Below are 22,838 nucleotides of genomic sequence, written 5' to 3' on the forward strand. Positions count from 1 at the left end.
CACTAGGCCTACAAATCCCACCATCCAGCAATGCAAAGGGTAATAGAGCTTCAGTCTCTTACAGTAAGGCCTGATTATGGTGAGATGTATTGGTGAAAATTGGAAATATGGTCCCCTGCTGGATCTGCCTGTATATGCATCCAGCACAGTGCATATATTTTTGGTAGACTTGGGTCTATGGGCTGGATCATATTTTATTTTCTTGTGCACCCTATGAAATGATGGTTGTGATGGCATCTAGCTAAAATACATACTGGCAAACATACTTTGAAACTGCATGTGCTAAAGCAGTGGCAGTGAATATGGCAGAATTATCATTCAGCCTCCATAAGATGATCTTGGGGCCTAATATTTTATAGCCTATTGTGTCCCAAGTCCAATGACGCAAATTGTACGACCTGTTACTACACACAGGCTAGCAAGCACACCCTGTCATGACCTACTAATGGTAATAATGGATTAAAAAATTAAAAATGTGAATAAGCAATTTCTGGCTATCTCATCCTAAAACTAATACAAATCATTTCCATTTCCTACATACCTTATCATACAGTAGCCATGCTAGCACATAGCATTAAGGACTACTGTCAATACCACTTTTGAATGTCTGTGATGAGGCACTAAGAGAAAATAAGCTAATTTAGTTGGTGTCAGCTTTTGGGGTTGAGTATTATTTCACATATAATGATGAATCTAGCTGCTGCCAACACATACCACATTGACACAAATAGCTGCCTAGATTGCACCAATGGGATCAATTCCCACAAAACATGCTGCAAAAAAGTAATAATGCACAGAACAGACCCCAACACTGACCATGGCAAGAATATGTTTCCCCAATCTTAATCAATTCACATCCTTGCCTACCCTGAGACCCGTTCATTGCCCATTCATTACTTCATATGCAGTAGTGTGAGCAAATAACATCTGACAGCCAAGCATGTCTGGCTTTTGTGATACTACCCCATTTCTCAATGTATTGCTCAGTTCAATGTATTGCTCAGTGAACAACACATTGAACATTTCCTTTGTCTCTTGGACCACAGTATTATGGCATGAAAATAGTCCTGTTTAGTGCTTTAATGTTATTTGGAGCTTTGCATTCAAACTTATTCGAATACTCATATGAGCCAAGGGAAAGGTAGTGAAACAGTTGCGCATGTGTGCCAGCATAAACAAGTTATAAGCTCCATGAAAAATGTCATTGCTAACACAAAAAATAAAACAAACATTTCCCCACAATCTGCCATTGCAGGTACTATTTTTGAAGGGAGCCAAAATACTAACCAACCGGCTATCAAAACCTTGAGACGCGGAAAATTGCTACGCTCTTTCCCTCCTCGAACCCTTCTCGCACTCTGCGAGGTTATTGGGCATCCGAGACCAGCCACCATGGCAATGAAACCGCCTGCACGTTTTATGTAATAGGCGCGCCATTTTTGGAAGTACTAAAAGATTCCATATTAGCTTTTAGCTTTGGCGCGCCAAAAATCGATCGCGGTGTCTGAAGTCCATGCGGTAAGCGTCCTGTCGGCGATGATTCCCGTGAGACTCTTGAACGCTGGTATCGTTACCACCTAAGTGGAGGAGACGCTCCATGTTACTTTTTACGAAATTTTACATTGTACCCACGGTGTTGTACAAACTTTTCACTTTGCTGAACAGCTGTCTGGAGGGGGAATTGCACAGGGCTGTAAACTAGATGGACGAAATGCATTATTTAGCTAACATGGTCAAATTTTCGAAAAACATGCTCATACTTTATATCTCGACTAGCTCCAAAACTCACCATCGTGCAGCCTTAAGCCATACATGAAGCACGAACCCGTCCACCATTTGCGGTGCATCGATCACACAACCGTAGTTCCACTTTTACGTTACCGAACGATAGCGATCCAGTCGAGAGCGCTTCACTTGCTGCTCTGAACCCATACGCACAGTATTTAAAGAGATTATCGCTTAGTGTTGACGGGCCAAACCCGCGACAGCTTGGATGTTGGTCTGCAACCGGTAAGTGCTGGGCCATGCAAATAGTCTTGATCATATTGAAGACCCCTACTGCCCACGTCAACATATCATTCTCCTAGAACTATTTTGCCAGGCGTCCCATGACATTTGGCAGACGTGGCTTGCGTTGCGAGCTTGTTTGGACTGACACAGGATATGACTGCGATCCCCAACCGCGCCTCTGCCGGCCTTGCCTCGGTCGGTGCAAGACCTCCGAATGATTTATTCTGTTGGCGATCTCAATGGCGTCTGTCGAGACAGCAGGGGTGTTGGGGTGTAGTTTCCTGTGCAGTGGGGGAGGACAGGGGACTTCAGCCCCCTTCCCCCTCCCTCTTTAGCCTCAGGCCCCCCTAACTTTGGGAAGAAAATGCGCCAAATCTGGGGAGAAGCCTGTTGGCGTATTTTGGGGGCAGTCTGGGTAAATTTTCATTGTTCAGTCCCCATTTTGAAAAACTGCACCTCTACTAGACAGCTTCATTCAATTTAAAACGATTACGAAACCGTCTTGCCATACACCTGCCAAGGCCAAGACTGAACTGACCCGTGGCAAGTGCAAAATGCCTATGCTTATGTTAGTCGCCTGATAGCCAAGTTTGTGGCCGGCTGCACTTTAGACACTGGACCGCCGACTTTTTTCCCATGTCTGGTAGACTTTTCGCCCTATTCTATTCGCCCACAGGCTGTAACCGGGTCTTACGAAATATATCTGCCATGAATCGCGATGTCGCTGTTCTGATGGATCACCTGCAGAAAGAAGATGGGTATGCATCTGTGATGCAAGCTTTGGAGGTACGGAAAGTCTCGTGTAACAGTTGATATAGCAGCCGTTCACTGGCGAGCTGTGTCGGGATGGGAGCGGGGAAAAACGGATAGCTGAATTCATTTCATGCGCCTTGAGGTAGATGTAAAACTTGTGTACGAGGTTTCAGGAGGTTATTGCCTCTGGCCCGCTCCCTCTTCTTTGTTGCCCCGCCCAAATAGAAATTGTCGATAAGAAATCGTAGTCGACTGTTCCATCCGTACTTGCTTTACTACGGGAGCAAAGAAAACATAGAACCCGCCAACTCACAGCCGCCTTCCGCGCCCGGCTTCCACTGCCCCGGCCGGTATTCTCTGCAAACCCTGACGTCACCGGCGAACTGACCGGTGCCAGCAGTAGAACGGCATGCGGTCGAGACGCGTCAGCGTTCCCATGTTAATCTTCCATCGGCGCAAGCGTCGTGTCACAGTGATCGTCTGATCAGGCGCGGCACCGCACCAATCGCGTCGCTCTGACGGTCTTGGTCACTGGGCTCAAACCCCCTGTTCGCTTCGTTGCCGTCTCTTGCAAAGGATGTTTCGTGCTGGGTGCTCCAGCTTATTCAAAAGTTATGCCTTGAGGTTCGGGTCCACACCGACTTGAGCGATTTCGCCGCATTTGGGACGATTGAGCTCAGTCGCAGACGCTGGCGTGCGGTGCCGCCACGGCCCCCGGTCATCGGAGGACACTGGCGTGTGATGCCGCCGCGGCCCCCGGTCGTCGGAGGACACTGACGTGTGGTACCGTCGCGGCCCCCGGTCGTCGGAGGACACTGGCGTGTGGTACCGTCACGGCCCCCGGTCGTCGGAGGACACTGGCGTGTGGTACCGCCGCGGCCCCCGGTCGTCGGAGGACACTGGCGTGTGGTACCGTCACGGCCCACGGTCGTCGGAGGACACTGGCGTGTGATGCCGCCGCGGCCCCCGGTCGTCGGAGGACACTGACAGGCACGGGCGCGCACCTCGGCAGAAGGTGGTGGCGTCACACCCAGAGCTAACCGGCGCCGGTGATTACCGGGAACGGCTGCTGGCGCTGGTGCGCTCGTCCCACTGCGAGCGCCAGCTGCAGAACTTGGTGCACCAGACGGTGCTCAGTCACCCGGACCTCATGTACCCGGCCGACTACCCGCCGATCGCCATCCAAGAGCCAATCGACTACATCCGGCGCGCTCAGGTCAGGCCGGAGCGGGGTCACGACCACCCTCGCGCTGCGGGAGGCACACGTGGCTCGGCAGACCGTGCGTGCGTGCGTGCGTGCGTGTGCATGAATCGCAAACGACTCACTAGGTGTCATTTACCGCTGAGGGCTAGGTCATTCCCCTCTCCGCGCCGGCCGACTTGCCCCCCCCCCCCCCCTCCCCCCGCCCCCTGACACCCGGGCTTGCGTCCGGCCGTACCCGCTGGCTGAGCGACGGCGGGCTCAGGGCGCTGAAGGGACATGCCTGCGCCGGCAGCGGGCCTGGGAGCGACGCCTGTACAAGTCGCTGAACGCCATGAGCTCCGAGCTGGCGGTGCCCCTGGCCCGGCTGCGGCCGCCGGCACAGCAGCAGAAGATGACTGACCGGCCGGAGGAGGCCACGCCTGATGACCCGGGTCAGTCATATCATCCATGTCCCGCTAATTTTCCCAGAGTCGGCCCGGGGAATGAGCTGCTCTCTCGAATCTCGCTGACATCTCCGAATCCAGACGTGCGCGAAGTCCGACACAATGATACGATCGCGATGTTTCCAAAATAATGTGCATTGCTTCTGGATCATAAGGAAATAGCAGTGGCGATAAAACATGTGAGCACCGTTTCGGAGGGCAGCTCACTGTGAGCACTGTTTACATATGTGAGCACTTTTTCAGAGGACTTGGACAAATTCCGTCCGGTGTACGCGCCCAAGGACTTCCTGGAGGTGCTGACCCGTGTGGAAAGCCCCAACTACATGCCATACTGGTAAGGCTTGGCCGGCGCGATCGTAGGCTTCGGGTCGTGTTATTGTTTGTCAATTGGTGCATTCGTACCCTGCACTGATTCCACTGCAGCTAGAATAAACCACATCTATTATCTACCAACCGTAGTTACACTACCCTGTTCTTCTGCTTAGCCATGCAAATGTGCATTACGTTGTATGTGTAACGATCCAACTCACTTGACGCTGTGGTACCCATGTCCGGATCTTGTCATCCAAGTTGAGTAATGAATTGCGTGTTACTTTTGTCTAAATTTGGTACCGATTGGATCTGTTTGATGCCCCATTGTAACCCGCACTGCCGCATTGAAACCCGATTGAGCTCACACCCTATCACTTGACTGTTAATTATCGACTGACTTGCCGTGTCGTACAATTCAATTTAAGCAACAATTGTTCCCTAAATGCTGCTCTTTTTCTTCTCCCAAAGAAGTGACAATCGTTTTTCACCAGCACTGATCAACTCAATTTCTATACGGTATTCTTTTTCATCCAATGCATTATGCAGGTCGAGTAACGATCGGCCTTGTCGGGGCCTGCTGTCCAAGCTGGGTAACGATTGAACCTGTTCGACGCCCCGTTCATACCTGAACTTACAAACCAAACGACGATTGAGTTGACTTACCGGCCTGTTGTTCAGAGATAAATATCGATTGGCTGGCTGTTTCCTTACTAAGTGATGGTCGAATCCAAGTGCTGTCCTTTGCCGTCATGATCACGAAGGAGCCGTTTGTAATCTGCACTGGTTAATCCAATTCCAACGACTGACTTCACGTTCCTTTGGTGGCCAATTGAGTGACGTTGAAATTACCGCAACTTGGTCACTCGAATAGAGTGCCGATTGACTCATCACAGCTTTATTACCGACCCTATGTACCTACCGACCCTATTTCCCAACTTTACATTCTAGAACGACGTAACATTGAGGTAACCAATGCAACTGTCAATCCGTAACGAGCGCAGGGCGACGTAAACGACGCTTTCGCATCTTTTCGCTCGGCTCACGGCGCCGTAACGTAACGCCACGGTCTAACGTGCCGCCATAACCCAGGCACTGTCACAATGTACGGTCCTCCCACAGGGCTCCATCTCAAAGCCAACATTCTGCGTGCATATTGCAGTGTATAGCCACTGCGCGCGCCCGGTTTCCGTGACCATGTCGGCGTGCTCGTTTCAGCGGGGACTTTCTGTACGGGATGGTGCGTCTGCCGCTGCCGATTCCGGATCTCGCCGACCTCGTAATACGCTCTGCCCGGTCTCTATCTGACTGCTGCTTCGGGTCGACCGACTGGCCACCCTTAGGTTGACCCTCACCGCCCTCACACCCGCAGCACCGCTTTCTGTCGTACTTTGCGGCTGTGTAGCGCTGGTCGGCTCCGGGCCGGCGGCCTGCCGCGGTTCGGTCACCGCCTTGAGCGCTGTCTTGACGCCACAGACGGCTCCTCGTCACTGGATGCTGACGTGTCTGTCCGGCCCACCCACGTATGGTCCTAGCAGCGTCAACGCAATGCACCTCATCACGCACATGCCATGCCTTGTGGGTTTATTATTTTCGTATGACACTGTCACCTTAGTCACTGATGCCTCAGTACCGTTGTTTGTTATGTGGACCCTATTTCCTCAGCCGTTGGAGACGAATGCGTAGAGAGCGTTGCTGAAGATTCCACTGCTGAAAACCATCTAGCGAGTCTCTGTCCAGTCTGCTGCCAAGTTGAGACCTGAATGCTTCAACATATGATTGTTTTCTGCGACCACGATCCATATTTTCTTTTCCTGTCTCGCCGCCGTTTTGTGTTCAGCCCAAGACGTTCGTGCGGAGCACTCCGGCAGCGTTCAATTGCCATCAGACTCTGTTACGGCTGTCGCTGTAAGTGCGGCCCAGCCTTCCAGCGCCCGCAGCCGTCGCTGCTGGCCGACTGATGACGCCCCGGTCCGCGGCCGGGATGGCTGACAGCCCAGGACTGGCTGGCTTCGGCTGACTGACGGGACCTGATGCCACGCCGCCTCTTCTCCGCTTCAGCGCCAGCAGTTCGAGGAGCTGGGGAACCCACGCTTCCAGCATCTAAGCATGTCTGCCGAGTTGCCGGCCGCGACCCGACCCCAGGTCACCGTCAGACAGTTTCGAGAGGCCGTCGGCAAGAAAGGTGCGCCGGAAATCACGGCCATGACCAGTGACATCCGCATCAGATGTCATAGCAGTCTTTCGACTGGATGTTGTTTTTGCGACGCGCGTGGACCAAGGTGTGCGTGATTGCTTTCTGATTTGGGTCGTGTCTATGGCCCGGAACCTCGGTGATCCCAAGAGCTGAGTCCATACTTGGTGACGGCGGCTGGACTGCACAGCATCACCAGTTCCCGTGTCCGAGCCCGCGCACGTGCTCGGTGACCGGCGCCGGTCTGTTCCAGTGCTGGACATGGAGTACGCTCCGGTCAGCCGAGACTTCGCCAAGCTGGGCGTGCCGCAGAGTCTGCGCGGCCGCATCTGGGGCCAGATTCTCGGCGTCCGCATTGAGGAAAAGGTGACCCAGCTAGCCAGACGGGGATGAAAATAGCACAGGGCGCCGATGCGGAAACCACCCAAAAGAGGCGACGCGCTGCCGCCGGACAGCTGTGCCGACACCACCGGACAGGGACAGGCAGTGTCGGGAAAGTATGGGAGCACCTAGAGCATGATGGTAGCGCTGCCGGGGAGGCACGTCAAAAAACTGGACGGTTCACGATCTCACAACACTTCACGGCCTGCAGCCAACTGCGGTGTGTGGTGGAGGCGAGCTCTGACGGCCTCGCCGTCCGCAGCACCGGGCGCGCTACCGTGACCTGCAGCGGGCCGTGCTACAGCACGACCTGCTGGCCGACCGTCTGGTGGCGCGCGACGTCCAGCTCACCGCCGGGAACGACGACCAGTACTTCGTGTTCGCCGAGCAGCTGCGCGCCACACTGCTGCGCTTCCTGCGGCACACGGAGCCTCTGGCGGCGCTGGCGGCGCTGCCCGCGCAGCCGGCGCGCGCCGCCGCCGCCGGCGCGTCGCCACACGACCACGTCGCCTACCCGCCCTGCGGCGTCGTGCCTTTCCACGGCTTCTCTATGTACTGTGAGTGATGTGGGGTGGGGCAGGAGGGAGGGGATAGGGGGCGCTGAGTGTCCGGAACTGAAACACCAGCTCTTTAACGCTACCCTTCAATCACCGACAAACCCCATTTCTGCTCTTGGAACAATGCAAAGGGCCGGTGGTATGCACTGCCGCCGGTATCCCCCAGACCCCAAACGGTCACCGTGGAGATCTGGCCTAGATCCAGTCCCAGCAGCCTGGCAGCGGATGTTATGATTTGCCTGCAGGAGACCTTTCGCAGAGCACGCAACAGACCTTTCGGAAGATCCCGCTGCTGTTTACACGTCCAAGGCTCCATACCGAGCGTGCGACCTTTTGACATACCGCTTAAGCTACTGAAACTTTCACTCCCGACAGAGGCCGCGTCTGGAGTCCTACACCATGGGCCGCGCACTTCGCCGTGAGATCACCGGTCCGCCGCGCCGCGGACGGCTCGGCCTGACCGGACCCGACGCTTCTCCGTTCCAGTGGCACCGCTCTGTTTCGTGTTCAGCGACGCCGTGGAGCTGCTGTTCACCTTCGAGCGGCTCTACGTGCGCTACTTCGTGTTCCTGCACTCGCTGTCCAGCCGGCCCAACGGCATTGTGTCGATCAGCCTGCTCCTGGAGCGCCTGCTGCGGGAGCACGAGCCCAGGCTGTGGCTGCACTGCCGACAGTGTCGGGTTCAGCCGTGAGTGGGCGCGGCCCGGCGAACTGGTCTGCTAGGTCAGGGAACCCTGACACGATGGTCGGGACTGCCCTGACCTCCAATGACGGACCAGTTGTGCCCTCCTGTTACGGTTCGGCTTCAGCCGGTCTAGGCAACGCAGCACTAGAAGACAGTGCCTTGCATCTCATTGGTCCGACATACACTGCTGTGCTCCACTGACGCCCTACGTCTCCACCCCCCCCCCCCCCCCCGCCCCACCCGACAGTGTCTTCGTAGGTTCCGAAGTTTTGACTCACAAATCTCGAGGTTCGCTATGCTACACCACCGCTGACCTCCACCCCCTCTCCCCACGCATACGGCCGTTTACTCTCCCCTCCCTTCCCACTACCGCCAGTCATGAAGCTGGCCAGCTGTCGAAGTTCCCCTGACCTCGGCATCCGCTCTGTCGTGACCTGTAACTCCGTCCGCGTTTGCCGGCAGACTGCGCCTGGTGTTCCGCTGGCTGGTGCGCGCCTTCTCCGGCTACCTGAGCGTGGACCAGCTGCTCCAGCTGTGGGACATGCTGCTGGCCTACGACTCTCTGCAGCTGCTGGCCCTGCTGGCCGCCGCCGTGTTGGCGTACCGGCGCGCTAATCTGCTGGCCGCCAGCAACCAGCCGACGATGGAGGTGCGCGAGCGGCGGGCCGGTCGCCGGGCAGACCATGGTCATGCCGGCGCCGCGGCGGAGATGCCGCCGCACTGCCGGCAACACCCCCCGGCGCCCCCACCGGCCAGACGTTGGGGAGCTGTCAAGAGTGTTTTTAAGGCGCTCTATTATTTTAATCAACTCAACGTCACACGAGCAATGCTAAAATCTGCAGAAGCGGGGGGGGGGGGGGGATGAAGCCTCTTTCTCACCTTGTGATGACAGTGTGTGCCTACGCATCACTTTTGAGCCCATTACCGGCGGAAATCCGAAAACGCATAAGGCAGCTCCAGTTGAGGCTGTACTGGCCGACCCACATCTCTAGAAGGGGCTGTACAGGCCGGTCCACGGACCCGTCACGGTCGACTCTGGATGGTATCAGCAAGCGGCGCTCAGTGCGTGGTATGGTTTTTTACGCAACAATGCGCAGCAATGAACCCCCTCAGCTGGCAGCACAATAAGCTTGTAAGGTATTCTGTGACCAGGACGCAATCCAGAAGCGATTCGATTTTACACGTCACAGCGGGATGCGCGCGTCGCCAGGCGGTGCTGGCTGACCTGTCGTCGATCCGGGTGGTGCCACTGCTGCGGGCCGTGCTCGGTCGCTGGACCTCCTAGAGCGGCGCCCAGCTCGGCCGGCTCCGGAGGTGGCGAGGGCAAGACCCTCGGTCGTGTGAGCCGACCGACCGCGGCGGTGGGCGGCGCTCAGCTCGGCCGGCTCCGGATGGTGGCGAGGGCATGGCCCTCGGTCGCGTGAGCCGACCGGCCCGCGGCGGCGGGCGGCGCCCAGCTCGGCCGGCTCCGGAGGTGGCGAGGGCATGGCCCTCGGTCGCGTGAGCCCACCGGCCGCAGCGGCGAGCGGCGCAGGACCGGCCCGTACCGCTCCCGGGGCGGCGCAGGACCCGGCCCGTACCGCTCCCGGGGCGGCGCTGCCCCGGATCCGCCCGCCACTTACTCTGCAGGGACCATGACGGCGGCCCACTGCAGACTGACGAGGGTAAGGCGGTGGAAGAATACATACTTAAGTTCCGGACGAATGGTTTGTATATGAGTCAGAGAGCGTCGAGACTGTAACCTGACCGGGTGAATTATGGGACTGCCCGAAAGGCCAAGAAATAGACTAGCTTCACCACGGCACTGTATTATTGGTACGTCCATCCACCTCGTAAAACAACACCACCGATTAACACTGGCAGAAGCGATGTTCAGGCTCAGTCGTCGTCGCTGCCCGAGTCGTCCTCTGATTCCTCGTCGGCTTGCTCCAGCCACTCCACCAGACGCCGCACCTGGGGTCACAGCGCACCGTCAGAGGTCGCTGGCCGCACTGTTTCGCCACAAAGACATCGGGCCGTGAAACCCAGCACGAGAGTGAAGCGGACGGGAATGACCCATAAGCCACGTGGTGGGCGCCGCCCTTCTCTGCACGACCTTGTAACGGCGTTGACCTTTGAACACACGCCGCACACTTCGCCGCCGCTCCGGCGCGCTCCTCTGACCCAGACCCAGCGCGGGCGGACGGCTCTCACCTGCTGCCGGACGCGGACCGCCTCCGGCGTCAGCTCCTGCGACTCGTTGTACCAGGCCAGAATGGTGGTCTCGGACAGGATGTCCTTCTGGTACAGCACCATCAGCACCTTCGCCAAGCAGGCCGCCATCGCCGCGTGCTCGCAGCTAAACGTCTGCCAGCCACGGTACCACAGTTACAGCCTACACAGTCAGCTTCAGAACAAGGGAAGCCTGTCAGAAGGTTCAAGATAGCTGTGTGCCTCCATGCCAGCTAAATTCACAGAAGCGTGTAGCAAGTGAATCTAGAGGTCATCAACAGAGCGCGGTCTCCAGCCGAGCACATCCGCCCGCGGCTGAAGTCCTGACGCGTGCAGTACCGAAGGTCGAAGGCCAGGCAAGACTGACCTCGAAGGCTCGTCCCAGGCTCCGTCTGCCACCAGTGGCGGTTACACATGACCACAAGACTGACCTCGAGCGCCCGCAGGCAGCTCCACTCAGACTCCTCGTTCTTGATGTAGTTGGCCAACAACGGCATGAAGGTGGCCAGCACCGACTGCAGCTTGGCCAGGAAGGCCGGCGGCGGCAGCGGTTGGTCGCAGCCGTGCTCGGGCACGGACAGGATGGCCTGGAGCAGTGACGGCGGCGTGAGAGGGCCGTCCCGCATCACCGCAGGCGCGCGCGGGGCCCAGTTTGCCGCGCTGGCGGCCCCGGCGTCACGCCTGGACGCGCTGCTGCAGGTCTGCTCTGGCCACAAGCAGCGAGCTCGTCACACGCGGCGCACATCCATCTATCGCCGAAATCGACATGCCGTAAGCACGCCGCTCTTCTGCGTGTCTGGCCAGGTCATACCACGATTGTAACAAACGCAGAGATCGCCTCACCATACAAGTTGGTCTCATACGGACGTTTGGACAAGCGTCACAGGTGCTGCTGTCATCGACCACAAACTGCTTCTCAGCTTCCCGGCCCCCACGCGTCTTGTAGCGTCACAAAATACGCGCCTCTTAGAAAACAGTGTCTTTAAGATCATTCACAAACCGATGTCTAGTACAGGACATCAAAGGCGACAGCGCTCTCTCTCGACAAGCATGCAGGAGCATAGAGAAGACTGTGCCCTAGAACCTATCCCAAATATCAATTGCCCAGCCAACGTGCAAATAGAAACAAAATACGCGAGAAAAGCAAATGACAATCATTGGAAAGGCACAACACATGTAATACATCGGCGCACCAACGAGCCCCCCAAGCGTCGCCGCTGAACGCCAGAGCAGCGGCCACATCAGTGTACCGTCGCCATGCTGTGCCGGAGCCTCGCAGGCGTCACCGCGCGGTCTTCCCGTCGCCGCTCAGTCGGAGGACAGACTCCGGCGAGCTGGTGCAGACAGGCACTGCGACAAACCTCCTCACCTTGACCACCAGCGAGTTCAGTTCCTGGACGGTCACGTTGTAAGCGAACTTGGACGAGTTCACCTCCAGGATGAGGTTTTCCGTCCGGATCTTCTCACTGTAGCCGCGAACCAGGCTGTCCAACACCCTCGTTGTAGAACACTGAAAGGCCGCAGACTCACAGGCTTGCAGAAGGCCTTTTGGAGATGGGAAATTGTGACTAACATCCTCACCGAATTACCTTCAGCCCTAAGAATGGGCGAACGGACATGCCATTCACAGATTTGGAAGACGAGGGCAGGAGGGCGGATAAACATCGCACATTTTCTTTAAGCTATCTTAAGGCACGCACAAGGAATGCGAGTTAAGTGGGAGTGGGAATGAGTAAATGGCCTCACTCAATCGTCCTCTGCATTCCTTCTCAACGCTATTCTCTCGCTCTGGGTCATTCCAAAAAGAACCAGATGGCAATGTGTTTGTACGCAACAAAGAAACGGCCCATTCGAAACGATTTCGCCATTCATTGGTTCACATGTTTGTTTACGTGCTTTAGTGGAAAGACACGCATTGCAACACCATCACAAAAGATCCGGAAAAGTTCCGCGTCCTCAGGCAACAGCAAATAGCGAATCTCAAAACCCCTTAACGTTAAAACTACTGGGGCAGGGAATACGTTTGGCACGCAGAAGACGAGCAGCCTTCCAGAGCCATGCCATAGAGCGGGCCGGCGGCCGGCCGCCGCAGCGGGTGTCGCTCACTTCTGGTGTCGTCCAGAGGCGGGCTGGCGGCGCCGGACGCCCACTCCTCCCCCTCGTCGTCCTCGTCGTCGCTGCTCTCGCCGCTGTCGCTGCTGACGCTGGCCGGCGGCGGCCACGGCCGGGCCTAGAGGCGCCGCCGCCAGCGGATCATCCTCGTCGTCCGCCGCGTACACGAACCCGCGGCCACTGTCGCCCACCAGCTCACGCGGCACTGCCGGTACGGCACCGGGTCAGACGGGCACTGCTGGTACGGCACCGCCGCGTACACGAACCCGCGGCCACTGTCGCCCACCAGCTCACGCGCACTGCCGGTACGGCACCGGGTCAGACGGCACTGCTGGTACGGCACCAGCTCGGACGACACTGCTGGTACGGCCACCGGCTCGGACGGCAATGCTGGTACGGCACCGGGTCAGACGGCACTACTGGTACGGGCACCGGGTCAGACGGCACTGCCGGTACGGCACCGGGTCAGACACTGCTAGTACGGCACCGGGTCAGACACTGCTAGTACGGCACCCGGTCAGACACTGCTGGTGCGGCACCGGGTCAGACACTGCTGGTACGGCACCCGGTCAGACACTGCTGGTGCGGCACACCGGATCGGACACTGCTGGTATGGCACCGGGTTAGACACTGCTGGTAGGGCACCGGGTCAGACACTGCTAGTACGGCACCGGGTCAGACACTGCTGGTACGGCACCGGGTCAGACACTGCTGGTACGGCACCCGGGCAGAAGAAACTGCTGGTGCGGCACACCAGGTCGGACACTGCTGGTACGGCACCGGGTCAGACACTGCTAGTACGGCACTGGGTCGGACACTGCTGGTACGGCACCGGGTCATACACTGCTGGTAGGGTACCGGGTCAGACGCTGCCAGTACGGCACCCGGTCAGACACTGCTGGTACGGCACCGGGTCAGACGCTGCCAGTACGGCACACCGGGTCAGACACTGCCAGTACGGCACCTGGTCAGACAACCGCTGGTGCGGCACACCGGGTCAGACACTGTTGGTATGACACACCGGGCCAGACATTGCTGGTACGGCACACCGGCACAGACGACACTGCCGGTACGGCACCGGGTCAGACGGGACTACTGGCGCAAGTACTGGGATAGACGGGACTGTTGGCACGGCACCCAGCGCGAGGCACAAGCAGACTCTGACAATCGTATCTTCACCACAGCGCTGCGTAGACCTCTGGAACACCCACGCAAGCGTTCCCCTCCGCCCCCCGTCACATGTGCCCACCTTCGGGCTGCTGGAGGTCGCCGAACTCGTCCGGGCGCGGCTGGGCCGCCAGCCGGGTACCGGCCGGCAGCGTGCGCATCTCGTCCACCACCACGCCCGGACCCAGCACGCAGCCAGGCTCGAGGACCACGTCCGGGCGCAGCTGCACGCCGGCGCCGAGCAGCGCGCGGCAGGCGCGCGTCCGGTCTCCCAGCCGGCAGCCGGCGTCCAGCACGGCGTCCTCGAGCACCACGTCGTCGCCGAGCCGGCAACCGGGCCCGACGACGGCTCGCAGCAGGCGGCAGCGGAGTCCCACAATGACGCCGTCGGCCAGCGCCACGCTCTCCTCCAGCCGACTGTCCCTGGCGGGTGGAGGCGGCCGGCGTCAGCGGCTGCTACTGCGGCAAATAGAGGAATCCCTCCACCGATCTCTTGCAGTGTTGTTGAAAAGACGACGCAACGGGCGGTAGACTACCGAGCAGTCGTTCAGGCCGGGGCCCCACCTGCCAACGGTGGCCGTCCTGTGCCTGTAGACATTTCGCTGGATGCAGCGGATGTGGCTGGTGTGGCCGCGGTTCTCAGGAACCACCGGGTACGCCCAGCGGTCCATCACGTCCCGCCTGCGGCAACGGCAACAAACGATCAAACACATTCTGCTAACGACGAACGGAACATAGTGCGCCACGGAAAGCAATGCATGTGGGAATGTACAAAGTGATGGGCCAAACCTTGCTTACAGCGAGACATACCTATCGTACCTTATGACCTACGCAGTCACAGGGTTTTTTTAAGGAGTCTACACATTTCAGAATACCCCATTTTACATTCCGAGAAAGATTAAGAATGCAAGCTGAAATGTTGCCACTTTGGGATCTTCGGAAATGTTTGCTACTTTAGGATCTTTTCGTCTGAAGTAACTCCCCGCCATAAAACGCCAACACATCCCCCCCCCCCCCTCACCCCGGCACTCGCCGCCGTAGTCAAATGGGTCCAAGGTCGAAACTTGGTTGCAACGCGAGGAACCACTGTTAAAAAGATCAAAATTTGGCCAACAAGTTACGATATGAACCAGAAGATGTCACAACGCTCCAGGCACTTCCAAAGAGCAAGTCTTCCGCGGCGCGTAGACGAAGGCACGTGAATCTTTACACTCCTTATATCACGCTTGGTTTAAGTACCATCTCAAAGCACGTTAAGTTCGGAGCCATTTGAAAAGTGCAAAACGACAGAATACTTTGAGAAAAGCACTAGAATATTTCAGAAAGTGAACTTTGAGAAAACGCAAGAATTTTCGGGAGAAAAAAAAATCCTATACGAGTGTGCGCCGCAAAGTGGAGAGTTGGAGATGCCCGCTCTGCATGTGATATGTCTCGCTTGCTTCATCAGATTGGTCGGGACAGTCAGGCCCGCAGCGGCTGATACCGCAGCACTCACGTCACCGTCACCAGCGCGTTTCAGACCGCTGATCTGGGCAGCGTAGTCCGCGCTCAGGCACTTGTAGTAGATGGTGCTTCCCAGAATCTCCTCGTTAACGATGATGCCCTTCACGAAGTGGTCGCGCGTCTGGAAGTCAAAGTTGTCCGAGAAGAGCTGGGGCACGTTTGGCGAGCAGATGCTGATGCCCGGGTCCAGCAGGTCGTACCGCACCTCCACGGCGCTGGCCGCCTGGAAAATGTGCTGCACCACACACCCCGGCACCGTCACGTCAAGACACATCGCACAGTGACACCCAAACAACGACAGGCAGGTGCACGAGGAGGCGATCACCCTGCACCACACACCCCGGCACCGTCACGTCAAGACACATCGCACAGTGACACCCAAACAACGACAGGCAGGTACACGGGGAGAAGATCACCCTGCAGCTCGCGGTGGTGACTGAGTTTGATGATTGGGTGGGTGAATCTTTTTATATTTGTCATGTTGACCGAAGCAGTGGAAACAGTCTGCTGCAAATCAGTTATCATGACGAGCAAGGAAAAAAATATATATATGCCAATTTTTAAGTACAGCCTGCCACGCGCTGGCAACGCGAAAGTCAAAGATCTTACAGACCATCTTTATAAGCAAAGCCACGCGTGGATGACCCCGGCGAACACCACGACAATGTCGCTCTGCGCAGACCGGGGAGGGGGGGGGGGACAGGGATAAGGTGCGATTCCTCCGATCTGGCCCGTCTGGTTGCAGCCGGCAGTGGTCGGCTCCGCCGTGGAGACAGACGGCACCAGGCGAAGAGGGCCAGCCGACCGGCCGAGAGAACGGCAGTATGCCATGACGCGCCACACGGCCACCGACAGAATGGCCGAGATGTGCTTCGATTTGACACAGGACAGGGAGGCCCACCCGCATGTCCAACGCCCGGGACTGGCCAAGCATGACCTCGCCACGTGGACTGACCAGGGGAGGGAGGGGGGGAGGGGTGACCCTGCCACGCGGACAGGCCAGGGGGAGTGTGAACCTGCCACACGAGACTGACCAGGGGGAGTGTGACCCTGCCACGCCGACTGACCAGGGGGGAGTGTGACCCTGCCACGCGGGACTGACCAGGGGGAGTGTGACCCTGCCACCGCGGACTGACCAGGGGAGTGTGACCCTGCCCACACGGACTGACCAGGGGGAAGTGTGACCCTGCCACGCGGACTGACCGGGGGGAGTGTGACCCTGACACGCGGACAGACCAGGGAGAGTGTGACCCTGCCACACGGACTGACCATGGGGAGTGTGACCCTGCCACGCGGACTGACCAGGGGGAGTGTGACCCTGCCACGCGACTGACCAGGGGGAGTGTGACCCTGCCACGCGGACTGACCAGGGGGAGTGTGACCCTGCCACACAGACTGACCAGGGGGAGTGTGACCCTCCTGCTACGCCCACGCGGACTGACCAGGGGGAGTGTGACCCTGCCACGCGGACTGACCAGGGGGAGTTGTGACCCTTGCCACGCGGGACTGACCAGGGGGAGTGTGACCTTGCCACGCGGACTGACCAAGGGTGAGTGTGACCCGTGCCACGCGGGAACTGACCAGGGTGGAGTGTGACCCTAGCCACGCGGGACTGACGCAGGGGGATGTGACCCAGGCCACCGGACTGACCAGGGGAGTGTGACCTTGCCACGCGCGGACTGACCATGGGGAGTGGTGACCCTTGCCCCGCTGGCCGGCCGCCAGCCGCTGTGGTGCACCACGACGGGCCCGTCTCTTGGTCGGGCACGCCAGCAGCACTTGGGGCGGTCCCAGTGGCGGGGCCGGGTGGCGGCGGCGACGCCTCTCCGGTAACAGCATCGCGTTCAGTACCGAGCCCCGTCTCCGCCTTCCGGCCGCGCGCTGCCGACAACATGCAACGGTCACGGCGCACCGCCGGGCAGGGCGGAGCCGCGAGAGAAGCCTAGCCACACACGACCCGCAATTCGCTATACTGGAGTGATCTAAGGACCATACAGTTACACAGCATAGTGCAGGCAATCCGTATTCAAGTCCGACAGGAAGCAAGCAAAAATGAGAGCAGTGCTGCCTAGGAGTAATGTGCCCATTATGTACTGACAATGGTAATGTAACAATGGTAATGCTGTGTCATGACCTCACGACACTCTGGACGTACCAACACGCGTACAGGCAGACCACTCACACATCAATGAAAATCTTTGCAAAATCAAGAGCAGCACCGAATGTGATCCACTTTCCACGCAAGTGCTCAAAAATCGCCACTAACTAGTACCACAGATCGATTTAATCACGGACAGTGATCACGGTCAAGGCTAATATGTTTTTCTTGTTTGTAAATGACACACATGTATGCTGAAACACAATACTGCGGAAATCATACACATTCATTTCTGACGCATCTGTTTTCCCGTCACGTGCCAAGCCACAGTGTGGTCAGTATCTGTTTTCCCATCACGTGTCGAGCCACAGTGTGGCCAGTATCTGTTTTCCCATCACGTGTCGAGCCACAGTGTGGCCGGTATCTGTTTTCCCATCACGTGTCGAGCCACAGTGTGGCCAGTATCTGTTTTCCCATCACGTGTCGAGCCACAGGGTGGCCGTATCTGTTTTCCCATCACGTGTCGAGCCACAGGGTGGCCAGTATCTGTTTTCCCATCATGTGTCGAGCCACAGGGTAGCCAGTATCTGTTTTCCCATCACGTGTCGAGCCACAGGATGGCCAGTATCTGTTTTCCCATCACGTGTCGAGCCACAGGATGGCCAGTATCTGTTTTCCCATCACGTGTCGAGCCCACAGGGTGGCCAGTAAGCCCCCAGCTTACTGTGCTCCCTAATGATGGGCACGATGTCAACATTTGTGATGCAGTCAACTGACATGAGAGAAAGTCAGACTGGATGAGCGCCTTGGCATCCAGGTCTCTCATGACATCACCAAGAGAGAGGCAGTCTTCCGCCGTCTGGATGTGTATCACCATCGGATTGCTACCATCCAGCCAGCGGCTTGCACTGCCCGAAATAAAAAAAATCGGTCAGAAATACAGCTCACGCACACCGATTGAACGCCCTCGAGCAGAAGCGCAGGCAGGGGGCACAGGGGGCACGTACCCTCCCCTTAGGTTCTAAGGGGTCCGAAGGGCCCCTCGGAACCAACGACAAGGGACCTGATTTAAAAGTCTGAAGGGCCCAAAAAGCATGCCGGAGGTCGCATTCAGGGACTCCAGCCCGCAAGGCTGGGCGCTCCAATGCCAGCCAGAGGGCCCTATGCGCTAATCGCGGGTCCACCGAGTCCATAAGGGCCTGTCGGTCAGACACCACCAGTAACGCAAAGTCGCCTTCGTGGTAACATGAGCCTCAGGGTCCATGTCCCAGGCAAGCACGAGGCCAGAGCCAGATATTTACATTGGTCGGGCTCCAACGTCTGTCAGGGGCCCCACAGTCACTTACAGGGGCCCTGTATTGCCAAAGGGCCCTGATTCGGGCCAGAGGTAGTGTTCGAGGACGTCCGCAGAGCCAAGAAGGCCCACCGGATCCGATGATCAAGGGCCCGATTGGTGGGTCTGAAGGCGCAAGGAGCTGGTCAGCGTCTTATTAAGGAGCCTGGCTTGCTGGGATGGCCTCTCAAACAACAGTCAGCGGGCCCTTCGCGCCGATTGGCAAACCCTGCGTCGATTTGGTCTATGTATCGGTCAGGCGCCACCAGCACCGCGCAGTCGCCTCCATGTCGGTATGGGCCTGAAGGCCCATTTCCCAAACAGCGATAAAGCCAGGACCAGTAATTTACAATGGTCTGGGGCCTTCTATCTGCCAGGGACCAACAGCGCCTAACAGGGAATTCTATGTCAGCACAGGGCCTCCAATCGGTCGGGGGAAGGTCTGCTCAACAGGGACGGGGACGTGAGCTCAAATGACAGAGGGCCTCTTGCACTGGTCGGGGGCCTTCTGACACTGAAAGGAGACGTGACAACCTATGGCGAGTGCTCATGATGGAGCAGTGGAGGCATACTGTACCAGTCAGGGCCACCATTTCCACCACCAGATTCAAGCACTTCTCTGCATTGTTGTAAGACACAGTTGTTATCATCAATCTAGAAATCACACAGGTATAATATAAACCCGGAATATTTCTAAATGCACGATTTTATGCCACAAAGCATTTATAGGCATTTATTCAAAATGTGTCATCATTTTCATCGGCCTGTTGGCCACGGCCTTGTGTTAGCCACGGGACCAACGTTGCGCGGCCTATGAAGACTTCAACGCCTGGCGTTTAGTTTTTTGTTGGCAAAGATATGCGAGTATGCATGCCCAAACAATGTCAAAAATTGTATAATTGACTAATTCTGACTAATGTTGGACCTTTCCAGACAAACATGGCTTGGCCATGTTTATACAGATTGTTGACACATTTTGATCTCCCATCCACTTTTGCAGGGTCCCTTGCCCATCTCTGTATAACCCAGATAAGCATTTTGACAAAGTTTCTGAGTTCTACTGCTTTGAAGAGATCACTGGACCATGTAAAATGAAGAGAATCAGTAATCTATCTCATGCAGATGTTGTTTAACACATGACCTTTTTTCAGTTTACTGACTATTCTAGCCTTCAGACAGAATTGATCTTATGATAATGTCTGACTTCTATTCCTATCAGGATGGGAAATGTATGTATGTATGTATGTATATGTATATATTACCCACATACATACACATATATAGGTATATAGCATGCTCTCATTAATAACTGGGCCATACCTTGAGAGTTTTATGGGGCCCTTATGCTATGAGGGCTCTTTGTCAACCATGTGCCCCCCTTGTGCCTGCCCTCAAGAAATGTTAGCAAAAAATGTGCATTGTTGGGATGCCACACAGGCAGAAACACTCATGATGTGCAAATAGAACTACCATGGAGTGCAAATATGAGAACACCTGCAACACATGGAGAAATGCATATGTTATAACTTATACGCATCTGACTTACCTGATATATTCTTAACTTCATCAGGAGACTTGCATAAATATATGAAGCACTCATGTATCCCAACTGCTTCCAGATACTCCAAGGCATAGCCCAGTAGTGGCACATTCACCAACGGGACCAACCCCTGTAACAAAATAACCTTTCAAGGAAGGCTGTGGTCCATCAGGAGGATGCAATGAGGACTACTGGTGCCATAACTAAATATCTAACTGGCTCACTTTGAATACAAATGTGCAGATATAAACATCTTGGGACATGGTTGATACCGCCCTGCATACAACCAAGTTCACTATTGTTTTCAGGGTAATCCTTGAAACCATGGGTCAATCACAATGAGGTAAAAATGGTACTCTGTATATGAAAGAGAAGCCTTCTTCTGGGTTTTTTATATTATGAGTCAAAAGTTCTAATGTTAAGGTGACAGCCTTAATTTTACCAACAGTAGTAGTCAACTGACACTGTAATGCTCACTTTCATCACTGGGGCTTTATGACACACTCAGCTGCAGAGGCTACGTGACATTACCTGCCCCTTCATCCTGGCAGAAAAGACAGGCACTGTCGGGGATTAAACCCTGTATGGCTGACTTCCCAGATGAACTGTGATTAATGCAAACACCTTGACCACTGCATGACTGGCACCCCCTTTGTGTTGCTGGCTAATGTTAATTATGCTAAATAAGAATTATGATAGCATTGATATTAATGCTACATAATAACAGTGATTAATAATAATCATGGCAATCACAATGCTTGTGCATGATAAAGCTTAATCATTATCAGAATGTTAATTTGTGATCACATCACTATCATAATTTCTTAACCATAATCATTATTTCACATTACAGCATCATATGACTTGTAACTCTTGGTCTATTGAAAGCCTTCAACCTAACATTGTTGATTGTTCACCAGTTCTTATGTAGGAACATCTATTCTTGTAAACACTAGTTACATTCAGAGGAATCAAACTGGGTGCAAGGGAAAAAGCTTCACCATGAACCGCAATCCAGAAGAACACAAACCGGGCAGCGGTACCTTAGACACAGGCTCCAGATTACTACCTCCATATGCCAGGTATTAACACAGTATGTGCATCTAATACACTCTGCCACATCCCTTTTGTGCCAAGTGTCTAACATATAAATGCTACTTTTTTAATGTTAGCTTTGATGGTCTCTCTCTGATTGGTTTCACATTCATTAATTCAGAGCATTTGTTCTACAGCTTTCTATTCTATTTTATTTAATCATGTCAACACAGCATATATGACAACAGAACAGTAACATTCCGATGGCATTATGGGATCAGGAGATTATGATGAAACCAGGGCTGAGGGTGCCCAGAACAATGACATACCAGTGGTGAGTTTAAGAGAATAAGGTGCAATATTTCTCTGTAAAATTATCAGCCAAAAGCACAGCCTGGACAACATCTTCAGCCTTCAGCGCATTTGTTTGGTTCTTCTTCGACGACATGTCTAATACACAAATTTGAGCTTCCTGGTGGTGCGCTTGCGTTGATCGGGGTGTAATTTGGCCTGTGATACGTTAAAACAAAGCCTATTTCCACACGGAAAAACAGCAAAACCGATTTATCGATAACGCCTCAGCTTCGGTCACAGGGGCTACCACAGTAAATAATTAGCGCTTGCAGAACAGCCGCCTGCAAAGGACGGTTCCTATCACATTTGCGCCGGCTCTCTCAGGATCTCCGTTTCATGTCATATGGAAATGGTATGGGAATTGAGTGAGTTATAGTGGCGTTAGGCACTTGTAACGCAGTGAAGGCATTATAGCAAGGCCGATACTATATTACTGCTGTCTCTGAGTCCATTTGTGACGTACTAATGACTTTTCTCAACTTTTACAGCCTTTGCCTTTTCACCATTTGGGCTCACTACTTATTTGTAGCATGCAGCTTCAACATTGTTTTGTTTACGATGAGCTAAGATCATCACACTTCCCAAACTTTAAGATCTTTACAATTTGAACCGCAACTTTCGTCCCAACTGGAAGTTGGGACAGTTGTCTGAGAAAAATGCTCGTGAGGATAGGATAATCACTGGTAGAAATGTTTCACCATTAGTGTGAACGTTTTTTAAAACGGTTGTGAGCAGCTTGAGAATATGGATTGCCAGCAACAATTGCTGGCAGAGAAGGCATTTCCATTTACGAGGAACAAAGTACCTTACTGAGACAAACCGTACGACCAGATCGTTTTCATATTTTTAATTTAATTTCCTCTTTTAAATGAAGTTGGGATATCTTAAGAGCGGAAATTAAGAATAAATTTTACTTTCCCACGAAAAATCTCATTTTAAGCTTGCATTC

The 22,838-nt window shown here is 55.1% G+C and overlaps 2 protein-coding genes across 2 annotated transcripts; one reads left to right on the top strand and one right to left on the bottom strand.

The window, feature by feature from the left end:
• The first annotated feature begins 2,163 nt into the window (after window positions 1-2,163).
• LOC119092598 (TBC1 domain family member 19-like) lies at window positions 2,164-9,821 on the top strand. The gene is given in 11 exon segments (XM_037215553.1): window positions 2,164-2,205; window positions 3,776-3,979; window positions 4,260-4,336; window positions 4,595-4,744; window positions 5,938-5,998; window positions 6,781-6,904; window positions 7,167-7,279; window positions 7,557-7,851; window positions 8,338-8,539; window positions 8,999-9,185; window positions 9,747-9,821. Coding segments are annotated over 11 exon segments (1,530 nt in total).
• Window positions 9,822-10,382: 561 nt separating this feature from the next.
• On the bottom strand, window positions 10,383-22,205 carry LOC119092599 (translation initiation factor eIF-2B subunit epsilon-like). Its single transcript, XM_037215554.1, has 15 exons — window positions 21,893-22,205; window positions 18,974-18,980; window positions 18,405-18,535; window positions 17,230-17,307; window positions 17,041-17,054; window positions 15,522-15,764; window positions 14,846-14,853; window positions 14,591-14,707; window positions 14,314-14,449; window positions 14,169-14,250; window positions 13,059-13,249; window positions 12,117-12,257; window positions 11,179-11,334; window positions 10,730-10,882; window positions 10,383-10,489 (listed from the first exon to the last, which is right to left on the bottom strand). Exons 1-15 carry the CDS (start codon window positions 21,981-21,983, stop codon window positions 10,415-10,417), a joined length of 1,623 nt encoding a protein of 540 aa, XP_037071449.1. The 5' UTR covers window positions 21,984-22,205; the 3' UTR covers window positions 10,383-10,414.
• Between the last annotated feature and the right edge of the window lie 633 nt (window positions 22,206-22,838).

This window comes from Pollicipes pollicipes, unplaced genomic scaffold, assembly GCF_011947565.3.
Source record: "Pollicipes pollicipes isolate AB1234 unplaced genomic scaffold, Ppol_2.1 Scaffold_3447;HRSCAF=4054_pilon_pilon_pilon, whole genome shotgun sequence".
In the NCBI taxonomy this organism is placed as follows: Eukaryota; Metazoa; Arthropoda; class Thecostraca; order Pollicipedomorpha; family Pollicipedidae; genus Pollicipes; species Pollicipes pollicipes.